General features: G+C 38.5%; 1 protein-coding gene across 1 annotated transcript; it reads right to left on the bottom strand.

Moving 5' to 3' along the window:
• Nucleotides 1-116: 116 nt before the first annotated feature.
• LOC131769160 (uncharacterized) lies at nucleotides 117-20,010 on the bottom strand. The gene is made up of 20 exons (XM_066165352.1): nucleotides 19,983-20,010; nucleotides 19,080-19,142; nucleotides 18,185-18,507; nucleotides 17,603-17,741; nucleotides 16,703-17,019; nucleotides 14,272-14,419; nucleotides 12,020-12,226; nucleotides 11,491-11,697; nucleotides 10,762-11,066; nucleotides 10,249-10,399; nucleotides 9,236-9,541; nucleotides 8,326-8,616; nucleotides 5,142-5,583; nucleotides 4,630-4,838; nucleotides 3,832-4,016; nucleotides 2,819-3,499; nucleotides 2,153-2,364; nucleotides 1,564-1,604; nucleotides 949-1,045; nucleotides 117-300 (listed from the first exon to the last, which is right to left on the bottom strand). The coding sequence occupies exons 1-20, from the start codon at nucleotides 20,008-20,010 to the stop codon at nucleotides 117-119; spliced, it is 4,536 nt and encodes a 1,511-aa protein (XP_066021449.1).
• Nucleotides 20,011-20,454: the final 444 nt, after the last annotated feature.

The raw sequence follows: 20,454 nt of genomic DNA, 5'->3' as shown, positions 1-20,454 counted from the left end.
AATTCATCTATCACTAGCACGTTTCCATGTCAACGAAGTTACAAATTGTCAAATGTTTTTCTTGAATCAACTTCATTCTCAACTTTCAGCTGAAAAGTTATCCATCTAAACACTAATCACGCATGTGGTTGGTCAGTTTCGGGTGTCGTCTCAGTGTTAGAGGCATCGCTTTCATAGTCTTCATTCAGATCAAAGTAAGGAGTGTCGCTCGTCATCATTTCTTCTATTCTTGTCATCAGCTGTTCAAATGATGGTCTCTCCTCTGGGTCTACCCTCCAACAGTCTAACATCAACTCGTATCTGATAAAATATAAAGTATTCTGGTGTCAATGGAGACATTGGCACTATGTGGAAGCTATGGTCTTCAGTGTTTACTGTTGGTCCAGACACTGACGACCAAGCATAGGAAGGAGAATGCAGACATGATAAAGTTCACCTCGAGCTTTAAAACAAATTACAATTTAAATGCGTCTTCACCAAATACGCTTAATAATTTCATTGAAAACCACATCTTGTTGAATATTTTGGCCATCTTGATGTTACAATGGCAAAATGTTCTTGAAAAAAAGACTTGGTACTTTTTCTTTTCTTTTATGGTTAGCTTGCTTGATAAGTATACAATGTGTTTCACTGAAATAACTATCCCTGAAATCAATGTTTTCGTGAGGCCCTTGTTTCCATGTAGAGTTTCTCATACTGGTACACTATATTTTCTAGCATTGATCTCAATTCCTCTGTCACAATTGTCAGCCTTTTTTTGAAATTATTCAACTAAGTGGAATTATCTAGATTACTGTTATCATTGATGATAAACTACATATCTCAGCGAGACCTTACCTATAACTTCAAAAGAGATTCGCTCAGTCAAATAGACAAAAAGCAAGATTTAGTTGGTGTTGAATTAACGTTAATTCCATGGAACAATTGAAGATTATTTGTTAAACTTACAACTCATCAGAGCAAATGGCTGGTTTTTCCAATCGATATCCTGACTTAAGAAGTCTTAACAACTCTCTGTTGCTTATTCCAGGGTAGGGGATGCCACCTTGGATGCAAGTTAAATCAGAAGAAGGAAAAAAAGTTATTAGAAAAATTGTTTTTATAACAACTTCGATAAGTCTTAGACCCCTCGTGAATAAAAGGTTTGAGAAAATACAGATGTCAAATATCGAGTGACATATTTCTCAGCGGCCAGGTCGCTTCTAGCCTTTTTTCCATTTCTCTTTTTTCACAATCCAACGCCTCTCGGGTTCGGAGGTTGTTGATTGAATCATTGTTTTTGCCCTCCCTCCCCTCTCTCTCACATTTATTTGTAACACAGTCCAGCATAAACGACTGAGAATATGTGAAAGTCATATATTTGAACTTGCGGATAAAGACGTGAATATGAAAGCAATCTTTGCAGTAATGAACATTACTTGAGTAGTAGTGAAAATATTTCAGCACAAATAGAAAAATTCAGTTAGGCAGCTGAAACGAACCTATAACTGAAAAACAAGCGTTATAGGTGAGGCAAAAGAGGTTGGATACTTTTTCTGTGATGCATCAGGTGTTGTTACTCACCCATTGTGCACAATTCCCAAAGAAGTACACCAAAAGACCAACTACCGAAAAAAGAGACGAAAATAATTAGTTTATGTTATTTTCTAAGCCTGATGACAAATACCGTCAAGTTAATACAGGGGGTAAGTTTCTAAAAAGACTATAATGCTGCGTCGGTCGGAGAGTATAACGGGATAATAAATTATTATCTACTGAGTTGTTGACCACTGTTTAGAGTTCAAAAGCTGACGTTGAGAGCGTTAGCCCTTCGTCAAGGGGGATAGTCGAATGGTTAACACTCCAAACGTCAGCTTTTCAATTATTTATGGTGGTAAATTTACGTTATCAACTCAGTTGATAATACTGAAGTATACTGTCGATTAATAGTCTAGTAGGGTGCTTGAACAGAATATGCAGACGATCATGTTCCTGAATTTTACTTCCTGTGGTTGATAAGTCCGATGGGAAAGATGCTCTGGTAAGGAACATGCATTCACATGTGAGAGCAAATTACTGCTTACATACATTTAACTCAGAATAAAACGTGAAAGATGTACGTCAAGAGACCCCCCCTCCCCCTATAAGTGCTATATAAACTTCAAATACTCACACGTCACTTTTAGAAGTGTACACGCCACTGTCTAGTGACTCAGGTGCCATCCATTTGATTGGAAGTTTCCTCGTGTTCTTTACTTCATAAATATCTCCATACGTGTGACGTAACAGACCAAAGTCAGCAATCTTTACGGCTCTGTCTTCACCAATAAGGATGTTACGTGCGGCCAGGTCGCGGTGAACAAATCCCTTACTAGCCAAGTACTCCTATTCAAAAAAGAAACCGAAAATATAAAGTATTTACAAACCACGTGCCGTCTATCCTTTCTTTTCTTTTATGGTTTCCCATTGCGGAAAAGGAGAACATCAGTAAACTTATGGTAGCTCAGTTCTTGCTGTCTGAATAAAACCGGTTGTATCAGGTTAAAGTTGCTGAACAAAGTAAATAGATTGCTACGACGGCATGGTTAATTAATTTTTTGATGATTTTGCGATAAGAGAGCTGCTGGTTTTAACGTTATTTCCAGTGTTTAGAATAGAATTGTTTGTGTATCAAGAATCAAACGTTTATCCAAATTTCTTACCCTATTTCATTGATTTTGCCCCGGTTTATATCAAAGAATTTTTCCTCGAAGCTGGGATAATAGGGAAGCACAGTCATTCCTACACTCCTGAAAAGTGTCTGATCGTAACATTTATTTCACTTAGTTCAATTACCTACCATTCCTCTTGCTATCTGCCATGCAAAACAAAGTACATCTTGAACAGTGAAGTCAACTGCCTTCTCACCAGCTTCACTTGTTTCTTGTTGTCGCTCCATGTTCTCCTGGGGCTGCGGCAAGGAACGGGCACTTTCGAATGAAATGCCGATAGTTCCCTCTTCATCAATCGATGATTTCACTCCCTCTCTCCCTTTATCTTCATTTCCGTTTTCATCCTCTGCCTGCTTGATGTTCAAATCGTCTCCGCTTCCACTACTAGGCTGAAAATCAGCGTTAAAATCTTCCAAACCAGTGTTTGCACTTACAAAGGGCAATGCAGTGTTTGCACTTACAGTGGGCAAAGTCACATCCAAGTGACTCAATTCATTGGACTGTTGGCTCTGTGAGTTTTTCTCTCCTTCGAGGCCAGATGGAAAATCAGTTTGGGGAGTTTTGATGCCAAGTACTTCAGTGTCATTCCTTTTATCGTCTGTAAATGGCTGTTCTACCAGAGTCATTACAACCTCCGACGTGACGCGGACGTCTTGTTTTTCGGAGACTTCCTTGAATTCCTGCACAGTCGTGAGTTTCTCTCCACTATCGTGAAAGCCTTCGTCCTCTCCATTTGAACTCGCACTACTGTCTGATAAATCGTCCACAGATTCAAAAACAACACCATCAATGCCGTTTTTACATTTTACCTGAAATTAATGAAAGATGACGTTGGAACAATTCCACTTATCGAGAACAAAACAGTTCAAAAAATATGTCAAACAGTTTTGAATTGTTAGACCCATCTAAATTCCAAGGCACCGAATTGTAAAAGCGTTTTGGAAACTCTGTTAACGGACAAAAACAGTAAAATGTATCATCAGCATCCGCTCACAACCCAAGTAGTGTTTGTACTTGGTATCTCAAGAAGAGTTATCATTTAGATCAACTTTCCGACTTTTTTCGGACGGTAATTGTGCTTAGCGATGGATCAGTGATCTTTCCAGTGCACCCTGGTTTTGACGGTGCAAAAAATTTTTACCTGTTGCCTTTTGTTCCTCAGCCACTGCAGAAGATCTCCATGTGGAACATATTCCAGGATTAGCATGATTGGCTCTGATCTGTCCCAGTAACCAATCATGCTTAGCACATTGCTGTGAGTACCAACTCGCTGCATAAACGAGATTTCTCTAACAAACTGTTCTTTCCCTTCCTCACCGGCTCTTTCTGAAAGCGGAATATGATAACACAGCAAATCTTAGTCCTCGATTTAACTAAATAAAGCTTATATTCGCTGAATGACGATGGAATAATGCATGTTCACAAATATTTCATTACGTTGATCAGAATGATATGACAGTGACGGTAGAGTTACCGTTGTAAATTATTTCACAACAACTGGCGACTCACACACTCGTCTCAATTTTCGTAGAACCTCCTACAACGATTTTGACAAGATATTTCCTTTTCGAATGACCGGCAGGGTAGTAGAATTTAAGTCACTGACGGACGGATCATTCTGTGTAATTTGGTCTGAACGGTCACGACGATCACAGGCGTCGAAAACCTCTGAAGAAAGCTGTCATACTTTTAGAGACTGGTTTCTCGTGATTAGTCGTGTGAAAGTATATTTCATCAGTGATTACGGTTGGTACTCGACGTGTTTGACAGAATAACGTTCGGTAATTTTATCATCTTCCAGTTTTCTTGCCCAAAGAAAAGGATTGAATAAAATAGATCCTATAACTGTGAAGTTCTGAGTCACTAACCTTTTCATCGTGATTTCTTCAAAAGGCTCGCATAACCGAAATAGCGAATATATCATGCAGTGATTCCTTACCATGTAAGAGTTTTACGGCGACAACTCTTCCTTCTTTAATATGATCCTCTCTTTCTTCTTTGGGCTTGAAAAACACTTCAACCTTCGGCATTTCTCTTAAGATTCCTTTGTGTACTTTACCAAAGGCGCCTCGACCCAGCTCTTCCATAATGGTTACACGTTCCGGGGGAATCTCTTTTAACACCAGGAGAACAATGTCCGACATCGATCTAATAAAACATTGAAGAGTCTTTTCTCTTTTGTTCATCAAGATTTCACACATACTCGTATGCGAAACATTAAGGGATATACAGTTTGTTAGGGGGGGAGGAGGTATTTTCAAATACATGTTAATAAACGTATGTAAACGATTTCGATCGCATTTAGCCTCTACGAATTCCTTAAATAAGATTATACGAGGGAAAGATATTCACTCACGGAGGCAGAAGTTCTCTGGAATATGATAATTAACAACATTTTACAGTTTGGGATTGGGTTAGCTAACACATTTCTAGAATAAAACGTTTTCCAACCTTCTTGTTTTGTGGCCTCGAATTTTCCTCTTTTTTCTCCTTTGTCTGATCATGAAGCAAAGGATTCCAACAGTTAAGAGAATAAATAGCCCACATCCTACAAATACAGCAATGCTGAGGGTTCGTCCGCGAGAAATGTCAGTGATCTGACCAGTTTTTATAAGCCATTTTTTTGAGGTGTTACTTTCTCCCAGTTCATTCCAAGCAGTTACTTTAAAAGTGTACTCAGAGTTACAATTGAGCGACGTGAGATTCGTTGAAGTAGAGTCCATGGTAACATTAATGTGATGCCAGTACTCATCTTCACCGAAAGATTGCACCTCTCTGTAATATACTGTATACATGGTCAGCGGACAGCCGTTGTCTTGTGAAGAACTCCACTTGAGGTTCACATCACATCCAGACATCTGAACTTCTTTTATAATCGGAGGAAACGGTTTATCTGAAGCAATAACGACAAATAAAGGTTTTGCCGAAAGCGAGGGATTCTTTTAGGTTCTCGTAACTGTGCCGAAATTCCTTGACCTTGAGTTAAATCATAACTGCTGGAACTTGATCTCTTCAGCGTCAAATTACTGTGTGAAATCAGTTGCTACGTAATATATAAGAGTCAAGAAAACATCATTGTAACACGTGTATGAAATTGTCGTTAACAGAAAATAATCCCACGATCTACAACAAAACACATCAGTGGTTAGTTAAGCCGGAATCTCGGAGGGTTTTGTGCACCTGAGCCACTTGTCACACAATAGAAAATTTCGTGACTGTCTCTTAAAGAGGAGTAGAAGTACGTCAGTAATAGTAAACACAAGTCAGCATGTGTACTTTGTGTTTATGTGACTGTTGCTAAAATGACAAGTTTTACAGGATGCTAAGGCGAATTCGACGCTGTGGAGTTTGAAGTTCGAACAACAATGATTGAAATCATGGTTACCTATCCACTTTGAATTTAACGAAATTACATACGAAGAATTGCGAAAAGTCATGAGCGACCTAAACCCCAATAAGTCAAGGGGATATGACAGGATCGACCCTAAGATCCTTAAAGTAGGCGCCACTGAGTTAGCTTCGTCTCTTGCTGTGATTTTTAACTAAGCAATTAGAAATGGAGAATGGATAGCAAAGCTCAGGCGTGGAGAATGGATACCGGTACATAAGAAGGATGATAAACAAAGGGACATAGACCTATCACGGTGCTGTCATGCGTAAATAAAGTCTATGAAATATTGCTGGGCCAACAAGTCGGTAAATTTATGGATGACAGACTCAGTGATGCTATCACTGCCTATCGTACAAAGAATAGCTGTGAGACCACGCTGATAGGGCTGACCGAAACATGGAGAGCAGAACTAGACAGCAAGAGGAATTGTCGGTATATTGTCATCGGATATGAGCAAGGCTTTTGACTCTCTTAACCCTCAATTACTCTTAAATAAACTGCAAGCCTACAATTTCTCTGACAAAGCCATACAGCTCATACGATCATATTTTCAGAGAAGAGAGAATAGAGTAAGGATAGGTTGTGTAATAAGCGACTGGGTTGTGATGAAGAGAGGATGTCCACAGGGAAGCACATTTGGACCACTTATGTGGAATATTTTCCAGAACGATTTGCCTAACATAATATCAGATGCCAATGTCTCGATATATGCGGATAACCATCAGGTCTTTGTAGCACATGAAACAATGAAAAGAGTGGAGAAGATACTGGTGGACAATGGAGAGAAGATGACTAAATGGTATCAAGATAATCTTTTAAAGGTCAATTGCGATAAATACCAAGCTATGGTTTTGGGAAATCCAAAAGGTGAAAGGAACGCTGATCTGGATATAAGTGGCGAAAAAGTTGAACAGTCACAATCCATCAAGATCCTAGGTGTAACCCTAGACGAAAACCTAAACTTTAAAGATCATTTACGTAGTGTGTGTAAGAAAGTTGCCGGTATGATCAGAGTTTTAAGAAGGCTTAAAAATCTTATCCCAGTAAATGCCAAGTTACTTTTGTACAAATCAGCTATCATGCCACACCTTACTTATTGCCACCTAGTGTGGGATTTTTGCACGGCATCTGATAATCGTAAATTGGAGCGTCTACAAGAAAGAGCCTTAAGATTAGTGTATAATACTACTGCCGAAAGTTATGACGCCTTACTAAAAAGAGCTAAATTAACTACTTTGCAAAATAGGAGGTTGCAGGATATACTAATTTTGATGTTTAAAGTTAAAAACAAATTAACAACGAACGAAATTGCAAACATTTTTAATATCAACGATGAGAATACTAATAATAAGGGATACAACCTAAGAAATGCAGATTTTGTCTTACCTCGGTTTAAAAGTGTTACTTATGGAAAACATTCTCTTAGATTTCTTGGACCACAATTGTGGTCAAAATTAAGCAAGGAAGAGAGAAATATTGGAACTTTGGCAACTTTTAGGACAACTATACGTAAGAAGGATGTAACATCATTTCTCGAAGGATGTGGGAGTGAATGTCGCTTATGCTTAGTTTAACTTGACGTACGCATATTTATACATATTCATTTTTAGTGTCCGAGCTCATATATTACATTGTGAATTCAGCACCCTGCTACAAAGTGTTATAGAGTAAAATTGTAACTTAGTTTTAAAGTGTAGAAGAGTACTTAGTCTGATTAATGTTATTTTCCTGCTTTTAAGATTCATAGTTTTTAATTAGATTTTTTTAGTCTTTAAGGTGTCCCCAATTAGTGCCAATGGGCACTAGAACGATTAGACACTTAAATAAAGGTTATGTATGTATGTATGTATGTATGTTAGGTTATCAACGCGTACTCAAAAGAATCATGTATGAATTGAATAGCAATCACAAATCGGCGTTCGGCCTTACGAATGACCGTTGTGTTAAGACTGAAAGATAAGTTCTCTTTAGTTAAGGGAAACCGCCTAAACGTTTTCTTGCGGTCTCGAATTCCAAATGCTTCGCCAAACCATGTACAACGTGTTAAGAAGCAAAACTGTCTACTCTTGTTGTGTACGGTTAACATCTAAATAACGTGTATCCCATTACATGCAGCCTTCGAAGACAAAGCTAGGAAATCAAACGAAGCCAATGAACTGTTGAAATACTAGTTGATTTGATATTTCATTGAAAACCTTTTCATTTTTGCGAAATTTTTTACTGAAAATTATTCAGTGTTCTCACCTCCAAACGTTCTCACTCTCCAAAATCGGCAGTGCTTTAAAATTGCTGTAAGTGGAGTCTCTGCTGAAGAGTTCCAGGCTGTTACAGCTATTTCATGCTCTTTTTGGCATCCAAGATGAAGATCATAACTTGTTTCATTCCTCGACACGTTTACTGCTTTCCAATGACTTTTGCCCTCTGAAAGCATTTCTCTGTGATATATAGTGAATAAAGAAGCAGTACACGGCTTCCAACGGACAACCACAACACTTCCTTTCACTTGCTTAGTTCTGTTGACAATGGCTGGGTACCCTTAGGAAAACAACATTGAAATGAACATAGGAAAAAAAACAAACAAACAAAACAAAAATAAAACAAGCAAAGAAAGGGAGCAGGTAAATCTCCAGTTGTGAGTTATAAGTGAGGGGTCAGGAAACGTAATGATGATCATGAGAAGTAATCTCAAGGAAGAGAATAAATCGGCACAACACAGAGTTCTCCATACTATTCTCTTTTGTATTGAGGCTCGTGGAATCTGATAACCAACAGTGGAGCTGTAGTTTCAGCTGATAATCGACTCCTAGAAAGTTTTTCACGATCACTCGTGCTTTCCACTTGTGCGAGGCCATGCTTGTGTAATTGCTTTCTGTTTTGCTTTTCTTTTGTTTTCTAATTTATACAATGCAATAAGTGTCAAATAATTGTGGAAAAAACGTGGTTGGTATGACGCGGTGTTTCTTCCTGGCTAAGAGACTCGTCAAATACTTTTCGCAAATTTCGTGCGAACTTGTCGAGCATTGCGCTCAAAGTCCCGACCGCGAAGTCAAGATGTTAGTAGTCTGGCCCTCTATCACAGAAGGATTTCCAACTTTGCCAACAATTTCTAAATGATTTTAGGAAAAATGTAGATAGAGAAATACTACTGCGATACCTGTGATGGATTTCACTCGCCAGGACTCTGAGAAGTTACTTGCTCCCACGTCATTCCATGCAGACACTTTGAATTCATAATCTGTGCCACATTCAAGTGGTAGACTACTGCAGCTCAGCTCATTTGTACCCGACGATGTATTGATACGATGCCAAGCGCTTTCTTCATTTCGTGATTTGATAGCTTTGTAGTACACTGAAAACATACTCACTGGGCACCCCTTGGCATCGGGAGAATTCCATTTTATGGAAGAGTTGTGAAATATTTCCTTTTCTTTGTTTTTAATGACGGGGTGAACAGGAGAAGCTGTGAAGAACACGACCACGGAGTTAAGACAACATATATTACAATCTTAAGACATTGTCATCACGCTTTTTGTAATTTATACTTTTAACCTGAGTTTGCGAGCTTAATTGTGTCATCTGCGGCTATAGTGAGAAATTGAATTGAAGCTTTATTTATTGACTCGTCAAAACGTTGCTCATGGAGTATAAATAATGAATTGTCCAATCAGCAGCTTAGTTACTGGGCTGGCTGACACATGGTTTGAACAATGGAACAGTGCAAAGTACTTTTCTCCCGCTTTGCCCCAGATCTTTGTCGTCCACCTTACCTTATCGTGTTCACGTTCAAAGGAGTAACTCTTCTCATTCCGTGAGGGAAAATAACTGTTTACATGTTCACTTAATGAAATATGAGGTGATTTCACCCAAGCAGCATGGCACAATCTCATACGGAGTAATTAATTTTATTATTGAAAAAGGTCACAATTTTGTGGAGTTAAGGTAGCGCATTTGTTCTACTTCTTGCCTTCTTTAGAAACTATTTTTTGGACCATTCACACTTTAATTCCTTTTTGAAAGAAAAGTTGTCATACTCTGATTCTTAGATATCAATAAACATAAATCTGAATAGTTGATGTTGTAAAACATTTGATAGGTCTGGTCCTTTATCATAGTGTGTTCATTTCAAAATACTACATCCAAAAAGCTCAAAATCAAACACTGACGCACCTGCAGGTGTTTTTGTTCCATACACTTCCACTCTTAGAGCTTTGTGTAAACGATAGTCAACTGGCTGGAACCGAACGATCCGAGCCCTCGTCACTTCTACGAGAACATGTTTCACTATTTCATTCTGGCCACCCCAGTTGCCGCTGAAAATCTATGGCAAAATTTAATTAGAAATTAACCGAAACTCAGTTTTCCTTCTCGGACTAGGATCAAAGATTCATTGAATCATATCAAAATTTAGCTCTCTCTCTACCATAACCTACTGCAAATCTGATTTGATTCTTGTTCGTTGAGAGTAAGACAACTTACAGACTTGATCCAATTGAGAATGAGCTGATATCACCTTTGGGTCACTTATAAAAACAGTTTTCATAATAAAAAAAATGTAACCGTACACTAGTTGATACATCGAAAGAAATAATTTTCGTTATTACCATTCCACTGGGAGACTTGAGGCTATCTTACTCAGGCAACTATAGAATATCTCTATAACGAGTTTACTATTTTTCAAACCTTTTCCGAGTTGTTCTCTTTATAGGTGATCCAATTCCTTAGGAACAAATGCAGCTTATAACTTTCGGTCCACTCCTCTCGACGTGGATGTCCTTGAGTAGCTACAGCGCAAATAAAGAACACATCTCCCAGCTCAACTTCCAGGTAATCGTTAGCATTTTTGTTACTGCTAGGTAACCAGGCTCCTAAGGTATTCCTGAGGCGTGCTTTATATGGTTTATTGTTCGCAAGAAACGATGAGGCTGTAAAACGTTTGTCCGAGTGTATGTTGGAGTTGGCCAGATTAACTGCCTGTGTCTGACATGCTTCAAAAGGAAAGAAAACAGATAAAGGGAAACATAATAAATTAGAATCCTTATCGACAGCCGCATCCCCACTAAGAACAGTCACCTTTCTTCTCTTATCTCGCTCTCGAGTTTTGCTGTTGGGAAAAGGCTCCACTGTATTAAGAAGGGATGAGATAAGAGTCAAAAGGATGTTTTTTACCTTGTTGTAAAATGCTTCGCTTTCCCAAAAAGAACGTTGGACTTAAATTTGTACTAAACCCTTCCCTATTTCCACGAACCAGCCTGAAATAGCTGGAATGAAGATCAATGCCATGTGGGAAAATCAGAGTTTTGCTGTGTCTCAGGCTCATGTCAAGTCGATTAACATCTTTCTCCATATAGAATGAAATAACTCTTATCAGTGAAAGTGAAAATAAGACAAGTAGTCACGACAGCTGCTTACCATTGCTTGTCCCTCTCTCGGAATAAACCTGCACCTCGCATAAGGACAGTGTTCTGTTAGCGCCTGAATATTCAATAAAAACAAATTTTCCGACAAGTCTGGGCAGACAATATATGGTGAGTCGTTGAGAAAAGTGTGGAAATGTTTTTGAAAGAGGTTTTCCTTCACAAAGCAAGTTTGAACCTCTTCTGTTGTCACTGTCATAACCTGTTGGAAATGAACCCAGAACACGTTGTTATTTAACCTGCAATCCACTTGGCATTACCTTTTTTTCAAATTTTTCCTCCCCAAGTACCAAGTTCAAATTTATCGGGGATCAGGCATTTGTATGCATTTCTTTGATTCTTAAATTCTCTGTGAAAAAGACATACAGTAACCGTCAACAAAACGTACATTCTTGGGGCTCCTGTGTTAATGTTAACTTCTTCCATGTTCTACAGCTTCATCTATGGAGGGCTTTTATAGAGCGGGTTCTCACGAGAATAACTGTAAGATAACTTAATTTTCTTTCGTGATTCCCTGAACTCACCAATCCAGACTTGAAGTCCTTCCATTTGATTTTTGTATGTAACGATGACCTTAGCCACAACCCGCGATGCTCCTAAGTCCACTCTCCACCAGGGGTCCTGCTGGGACTGAGTTGTAGCACAGGAATGAATATCTCCATCCACGGCTTTGTTAGCGGTATAATTTGACCTTGTAGAAGACTGAGAAGCAGACTGATACAAGACAAGATCTAGCCAAAAGAACGGAAACCCACTTTAAGCTTACAGATGTCCTTATTACTTGCTATCAAAGAGTTTATACTTTAGTATTCAAAGAAAATGACTTATTTATTCTGTAACGCTGCTTTTAACGGATCAAGGTTGGGAATCTCACAAATAAATCATGGCGTTACACTCAGAGTCACGAATTGTTGGACATTGTGAAATATCAGAGTTATGCTTGATATTCTGTCCTTCTACCCGATACCATATTTATTTCTATACGAGGGAAGGTAATGTGAATAGTCACATTGCTGAACATCATCGACTTACGAGCCACACTATTGACTAGGACTCCGCGCAGTGCCTAACCTACAGCTCTAACTAATTTCAACAGACTCCCCTCAACAAGTGTCGACTATAACGGCACCAGGCAAACGACTTATCCACGACATTAAAATTACAAACGAAGCAAGCAGAATGACCTAACTTTACCAACGGATCGAAACCGACCGATCACGACCGTCTTACGCCATTTGAGTCTTATAGCCAACTATATCACAGAAAAATTGACCAATCAGTGTATAAGGCCCGGAGTTAGAACAGGCTAATAGAGTCAGAATTTTTGTCTCATTCCGACGTTTCTCAGTATTGGGTATTCAACTGTGACTGTCTTCCTAAAAAAATTGATTAAATGATCAGGAGTTTTATGACAAAGGAATGAGAGGTATGATTCATATTCTGCAACGTGAAATGTAAACTTTCTTACTTGATCTGATTGTGGAGAAAACTTCAACTTCACACAGGACCAACGGTTTCGACGATCCAGGTATCCTGATAGATAAATATCTGCCGTACAGCGTCGTATTACATCGAAAAAAGTTTCCCTTTCCTTGAGGGACACTTAGATCACTGGCGCAAAGAACATTTCCTTAAAGGGAGAATACAAGGTAATACAAAAACGAACTTCTTTAAAAAATCATTCTTCACTAAGACCACATAAACGAGCACATAGACTGTATACCTTTCGCCAACCGAAGTAGAGGTCTGCGCGCTAGTCTCTAATCCGTGGGACGTGGGAAAATGGGCCATCCCTATTTTGAGTACCTACCTACTCTTATCTCGGCACCGTTTAAACGATCCCCACAACAGTCTCCACTATTAAGTATGAAAACCTCTGAAACAGGCAGCACTTGTTCAAGGTCGACTCTCCAAAACGGATTAAGAAGGAAAAATTGTGTGTTTGCGCAATGGTATCTGTCTGTATTCTTTACTCCGTCCACTGCTTTTCTTGGATGATTCGCATCCTTAGCATCAGAATATAAACTCGACTGAAAGGCTGGCTTTTCTAAGGCAAGATTATCTGAAAATACAAGCAACTTTATTATTAAGTGTCTCAGAGTATCGGAAGATGAGCAGAATTGAAAGATGCTAGAAAAAGGGACATGCTCTTTTCCCCCAAATGTCCAGGAAGAGCATGGCACTGGCGTCACTTTTTTTTTCAATTTTTGTGTAGAGTGGCTGTTGTCAAGCTGTCACGTGATGTCACTGAACTATACGAAAAAAGCACAAGATTTTACAAGATTATTTGCCTTTGGATTTTTGAAGTGGTTGGATTTGCAGTTTTTTGCTAACTTTCCGTTCCCCTTCATTGTAACGTATTGTCTCTAGGTATCTAAAAAAAAAAAAAAAAAAAAAAAAAATCATAGGTTGTTTATTTGAAGGTTTTCCCGCACTGACCGAGGTTTATTTGGGATTTTCTCACCGGCAAAGTCTTGCTCGAGCGAGTTCGAGCTGGTATTATTGTTAGGTCTTGTGGATATTTTCAAACAATGTAACGTGTATTGGTAAACTCAATAATTATTGGTGAAGTCAGTCCAAATGGTCTTTCAATGCCTGTACTATTTACCTTGAATGGTTAAACTACCTCCTCAGTCAACAGAACGAGGTGATCTTGTATTATTATTTCTGATTTTTTTAAAAAAAGTGCCCGAACCGGTCTTTTGTATTTACTAGTACGGTTTGTACCCAAGGCGCTGTCGCTCTTTTATCATTATAAACGTATGTTGCTTTTTACCTGCTGCCAGTGGTATTCCATATATTTCAACCCTCATACAACAGTTTCCGTAGTGTTCTTGAGGAATGAAACGTAAACGCTTAGCAACAAGCTCATTGCACAAAATTTGTTTCACTGTTTTATTTCGGTTGAAATTTCCTGAAAAAACCTGTAGATGCAAGAAATATCAAATATCAAACGTGATTTGCGCATTGTAAGCAGACCGCCAGAGGTAAATAAAGAAATTGACGTTATACCTTTACCTACCCCTTGAAAAATTTCCCTCACCTAAACGAAGGTTACCATCTTTCTTACACTATTTACAAAGCATGACGCTATCGACATTACTGATCTTAGCAGTATGCAGGACGCGTGTCATATATGAACTTTGTAATAGGCCTTGCTCACCATAGAGTCTCTGCGGCTCTGGAGTAGAGCATCGGAGCACGGAATCCGAACGTCTGAGGTTCGATTCCTTATGGGGACTCGGAATGTTTTCTTTGTCCCAAGCTCGTGACAAGACGAAATAACAACTTTCTCAATTTCTTTACCGGGCTCAGAATTTACCATCTTTCTTATTCTATTTAAGAAAGGTACGTTTTTTCTTGGGGGGAATTTTGGTATTTTTTTTCTGAAAAAAAGTGTTGGCCCTCCCTTGCATTTTAATTTAAAAAAACTTCTGACCCCCCACCTCTAGGTGACTGACAAAAGTGCGACCCTCCCCTCACTACTACATGGTATGTTCCACGCCGTAGACACCTCAGAACATTTCGCTCGTGAACGAAAAAAGGTTTGAAATTAAATATATCTCGATACTGAATGTGTGCGAGCTGAAGCTGAAGTAGCTGAAGTCTGAACAGGGAAGTATGAACTTCAAAACTTTGTAAGTCCTTCTCCAGCTACACCAACTCCACGACCTTATCCCGATTACATCAAACTTCCCGACTTTCACTACATACCAGGTACGAAAACACCTACGAGTGGCCGCAAACCTGATGATTATCAGCCTTGAGCTCAAATAAAACAGATATTTCAAGAGGGCAAGCTCAAAGCAGGGGATAAAAAGGCAATCAAAGAGTTTTCTGAAAAATACATTGTTTCAGAAATGCTTGTTGCAGATTATATTGAGCATCTAACTGACATTGAAATGGGAAAAGATAAGCAGCCAACAGATAATGACAGGAAGCATGCAGAAAGAAAGCAGCAGGCCAGAATACAATGACATCGACTGGGAAGATCTCTATCACTGAAACCAGTTGTCACCCCTTAGAGTAGGTGAACTTGAACTTTGTATTTATCACCACAATATTGCATTTAAAAAAAAGAAACAGAAAGTAAGGGTGGTGAAGGCACATATTGGCAGTAAGATTTTGACTTCTATTGTACAGGAAAGTCAGAACAACATTCAGCCAGCCTCTGACTCAAATTCAGAGTCTGACAGTGACAGTGACAGGGTAGAGCGCATGGTGGGATCTACTAGTAACTCTTCAGAGCTAAATTACTCAGGAGATCAAGCAGCGGATAGTCAACAGGAGCAAGACGCTGAAGAAACGATACCTGAGTCTAGTACGTCTCGATACGGACAGCAAAGGACACGAGTCCGCTGAGAAAACTGTGTGCCATGGAATAATATACATGTAGATATGTAACCTAGAATCTATAATAAAACACCTAATAAAATCAAAGTGGGGAAAAAAAAGAACTTAATCTGTAAGAAAAATGGACAGCAACATCACAAAAATCTCATTAAAAAATTCTGGAAAAGATGTGTGATCCTGCCCTTGAATATCTTACAAAGAAGTATGACACTCCCCTTTTTGGTGCTCACTTTCACTAATGACCCTCCCCTTTGAGGCTTCAGCCCTCCCCACCCCAAGAAAAAACATATGTTCCCTAACAAAACATGTCGCTATAGACATTGCTGATCCTAGCAGTATACAGGACGCGTGTCCTGCATGAACTCAGATTGTTTTCTTTGTCTCACGCTCGTGACAAGACGAAAAAATATATTTTTCTACCGAGTTAGGGCTTGTTAGTGTTTTTTTTGTCATAACACAAAGGTGAGACCATATTCCAATTTTATTCCCAGTTAAAAAGAGGCAATGCATCTAAGAACTAAAGCTAGCGTTCGATATCAGTCAAATAGGGCAATGAGATCCTTTTGATTAACAGAATCGCTGTTAAGATCGTTTTTCCTTACCTCAGATGCAGACCTCTCATCACAAATACTACTCTAAATACGTTACTTTTGCTCAAGTCTATATAGAATAGCTTGGTTTACCTTGTTCGTGTTTTTTCCTTTGACTCCCATCATGTTTAACCAGGTTATTCAAGCACTTATATCGTGCGCTTGGACAACTTGAACAACCTCTCTATCGTAATGATGACAGTAAATTTTTTAACCAGGAATTATACTCTTTTATTATTTATTAGGTTTCTGAAGGTGACAAACCTTCAATATTCCCGCCTCTTGATAGTCTGTCCAATTTGTTCCATCCCTAGATGACTGAAGCGTGTACTTCCTTACCCACTCGTCCCCTTGGGAGTTCCCCTGAGTTGACACAGCACAGATGATATAAAGCTTTTCAAAGTCAACCTGTAGATATGGCTGACTATCATTTGTTGCGGCACACCATGATGATCCTTTATTGTAGTTCAATCGACCATTCTTAGCAGGTGTGTTTGCATTTAGTACAGAGGACGAACTGAAATCTCTATCCAGGGTGTATCCATTGCCTAGTCCCACGTCGATGTACTGACATCCTGGAACTGCAAATAAAGAAGTATTATTCAACCTTTACCCAAATCCTGATACAGTAAAACCCCTTTGCCTATTAAGCTGATTGTTGAAAGTTACTTATCAGATGAATTCATAGATAACAAAAGAGGATGAGGCATCTTCTTTAGTCAAGAGTAATACGGATACAAGGATAACTTGGTTCAAAACTTGTCCATTCTGTCAATGTCGTATTGATCAAGACTGAAATTTTGACTATTTCTAGAGAGCCTTTTGCAGTGGGCCAGTCGCCCAGAAGCACGATTGATATAAACCTTTCGGAGCTTAAAATGAGAAGTTTATGTAAATATGCTAAAGGAAAATCGATTTGGAGCACGAAAGATGTGCAAGAGTTTCTGGAGGCGCAGCCGAGAACAACTGTAGCTTTTTAAAACTCGTGCTTCATATCCCGACGTCTCACGTGCTTTTTACATCGATGGACGTACGCTAACGCATGAACTTGTTGTTAATTTGAGAATGTACTACACTGAATGTTTAATGATTATCTCGACCACACCTGTTTCCTGATACCAGAAAAGTAATCATATTTTAATTACTACTGCATTATGAACTCACATTTTTGTTTGAAAATCTCAACCCTAATGCAGGTCCTTCTATGACGCTGGATTGGATAAAATCGAAAGTATCTTGCGTTCACTGGCAGTGGTAACTTGTGCTGAGCGATTGAAGGATCGTAACCTATACCCTGAAATTGCTTTGAAACAATAATGTAATAAATGGAACATAAGTTTTTTTCAAAGGAAAAAATACTTCCAAAAATACTTGTTTCCAAATGCGAAAGAAAGGAAAAAAATACAATGTCAATAGTGCTCTTTTGCGAGGTATAAAGTATCATAATTAATACAAATCGCTTTTCGGTGGCCATTGCCTGATTGTTTTAATAATATGTTTCAAGCTATGTAAGTTTAATTCGTTGTTGTTGCAATTTGTGTGCTGTCTTTGTGTGGGTGTGTGTTTGTGTATGAGCCTATATAAATGAATTAAAATCTGTTATATTGTCATCTCCCTTTCTAAGCCTACGAGGAAAGCCTTTGAGGAAAGCAACGACAAATACGTTTAAACAAAATTTTCAAATTTTTCTCAACGACGAAATTGAAATAAAAAACTTCTTTTCATGCATTACAATGGAATTCTTACCATTTCTTCGCCACTTTCATCCCGGTAGGTTTCCCAGTTTGATTCATCTAAGGAATAGGACAGTTTGAAAGCTTTAAACTTTTGGCGACGTATTCCTCTATCTCCTTGGATAGCAACCCCGCATGCTTGAATTATTTCTCCGATGTCAACTTGAAGCCATTCACTGTCACTGTCAGGCTTACCCGAACACCAACCACAGCCTCTGTAACCGTTGAGTCGACCATAGGCCGCCCGGAACAGACCGTCTTGATTGGAGGATGATGTTATCCGATCATCAGGGATTATTTTGGGATCAGAAACACCAACAGGATTCTTAAAGCAATCTGTAAAAATTTTTTTTTGTCATGATGATTGAATTCACGTTCAACGAGACAACAAGAGAATATTGAATGGTCTCATTTTTACATAGGAATTGTAAGGTATAAAATAATGAATTTAAGCAGTTCGTAAAGAATTTACTATGGTAGAAAGTCATTTTTCCGTTTTACCTTTGGTCTTTGCCCGTAAAGACAGAGAAATATTTTGTGAAAATTGATCGCAAAAAGCAACTTTCTCGGTTAAACAGTTGAACAGCGCTTGTCTTTGCTTTACTTTTGTTTAAAGTACACTACCACATGTTTTTACATACCTAGCGATGCGCCTGAAACGTGAGGATATTTAGTACTCTGTGAGAAAAATGATAGAAATCAAACATTAGTAGACGTGAATTGACAACATCAAAATGCGAAGACCCTCCAGCCAGAAGTTATCCTAAAGAGATCAAAACTTTTTCTCAAAAAGCAGAACTGGCTTCCGTAATGAAGGTTTTTTAAACCTGATTACCTGCACTTACACATTATATTCCGTATTTTGAATCATTTATTGTAATATAATTAGAATTAATAGGAATACTCACTAAGAACACCAGGAGCATTAACTGATGAAAAAATAAGGCCATGATCTCTCAAACTTGGAAAACCTGATTAGAACAAATGTTAAAACTAATACCAGTGACTAAAAGGGAAAAAAAAAACAACAGGAATTTTGAAGATAGTTGAAAGGAACTAGCAGTGATTTGAATACGATTACGTGCTTGGCTTGGAGTACGTTGATGATCCGATATTTCAAACTGCTCTGAAGCCTCTTCAAAGTACTTACTGCTGAGGTGGCGTTAATTGAGAAATGTTAGGACAGCTTTCTAAGAGCAAATATTTCAGGATAGTTCGTAAAAGGAGTGATTGCGACTTATAAACATCGTGACGTTTTAAGACATTTATTCACAACAATATTCTACGAAAATACTGTGTTGTCAAGCGCAGTAACTCTAGGCTAGAATTCCATTGCTCCCTCGAGTCCGGTATTCGCCCCTCACGGAAGAGGGGCTCATTTTTCGAACAGCGGCTGGTTATCGAGCTCACGCGACTCTTGATAATAACAAGCAACACAGTAGTCTTTGTAATGACAAGGGTGTGTGCTTTCAGTCGGTCAGAGCCAAGTTGACTTATGGCAGATGTTAACAACCACGCAAGCCAGTAAGTCACGGTGTATTAAAACAGTATAAATTTTTAGATGAAGCTCATAACAAAATGCAAAATCAGCAGGATACCTGCCATTAAATCAGCATTGAGTTAAAAAAACTCTCAAGTTTTCCTCTTCCCCTTTTTTTCTTTTGTAAATTTCTATGAACATTTCAATTTAGTTTTTGCATGTTTCACTTGACATTAATAATTTTTTTCGGGCTGAAGTTGTCGCGCGGTCAGCCAAAATTGATCTGCTTCCGCATGCGCCGATGTTTGACCTCTGCCTTAATACATCTAACCAAGGGGCCCTTCGTTTGACGCTACCATCACGTAACCACGTCAATCATGAATATAACCACATTTTGTAATATCAATAACAGATATAAAGAGAGAATGATGAAATTGGTAAAAAATTTCATTTTACAGGCTAATGGCCGTCGAGTGCGTGATGTTAGAACACTTTGAAAGTTTGACAGTTCTAAGAGATTCTCTTTTCTTCACAAGTTTCACAATTATTTTAACACAAGAGTAATATTAAAACTCGCTGTTTAACGCCATTGGTACGAAATTAAAATAAAAAAAATATCACCTAGCCCTCTACATTTCCTGTTTCTAGTTACACCACGACAATCGTTTTATGATTTACAAGGTCATAGGTTGAAGTCATGCAAATAGTCTATAAGTTTCTATAGAAAATGTGGTGCTGCTTCGTTGGGGAAGTGCAATAAGATAAGTCGGCTTTTATTAACAAAGTTGATAGTGTAAATTGGC

This window comes from Pocillopora verrucosa, chromosome 4, assembly GCF_036669915.1.
Source record: "Pocillopora verrucosa isolate sample1 chromosome 4, ASM3666991v2, whole genome shotgun sequence".
NCBI lineage: Eukaryota > Metazoa > Cnidaria > Anthozoa > Scleractinia > Pocilloporidae > Pocillopora > Pocillopora verrucosa.
Note: the sequence above shows the minus strand (reverse complement) of the source record. Positions and strands in the feature narration are given on the sequence as shown.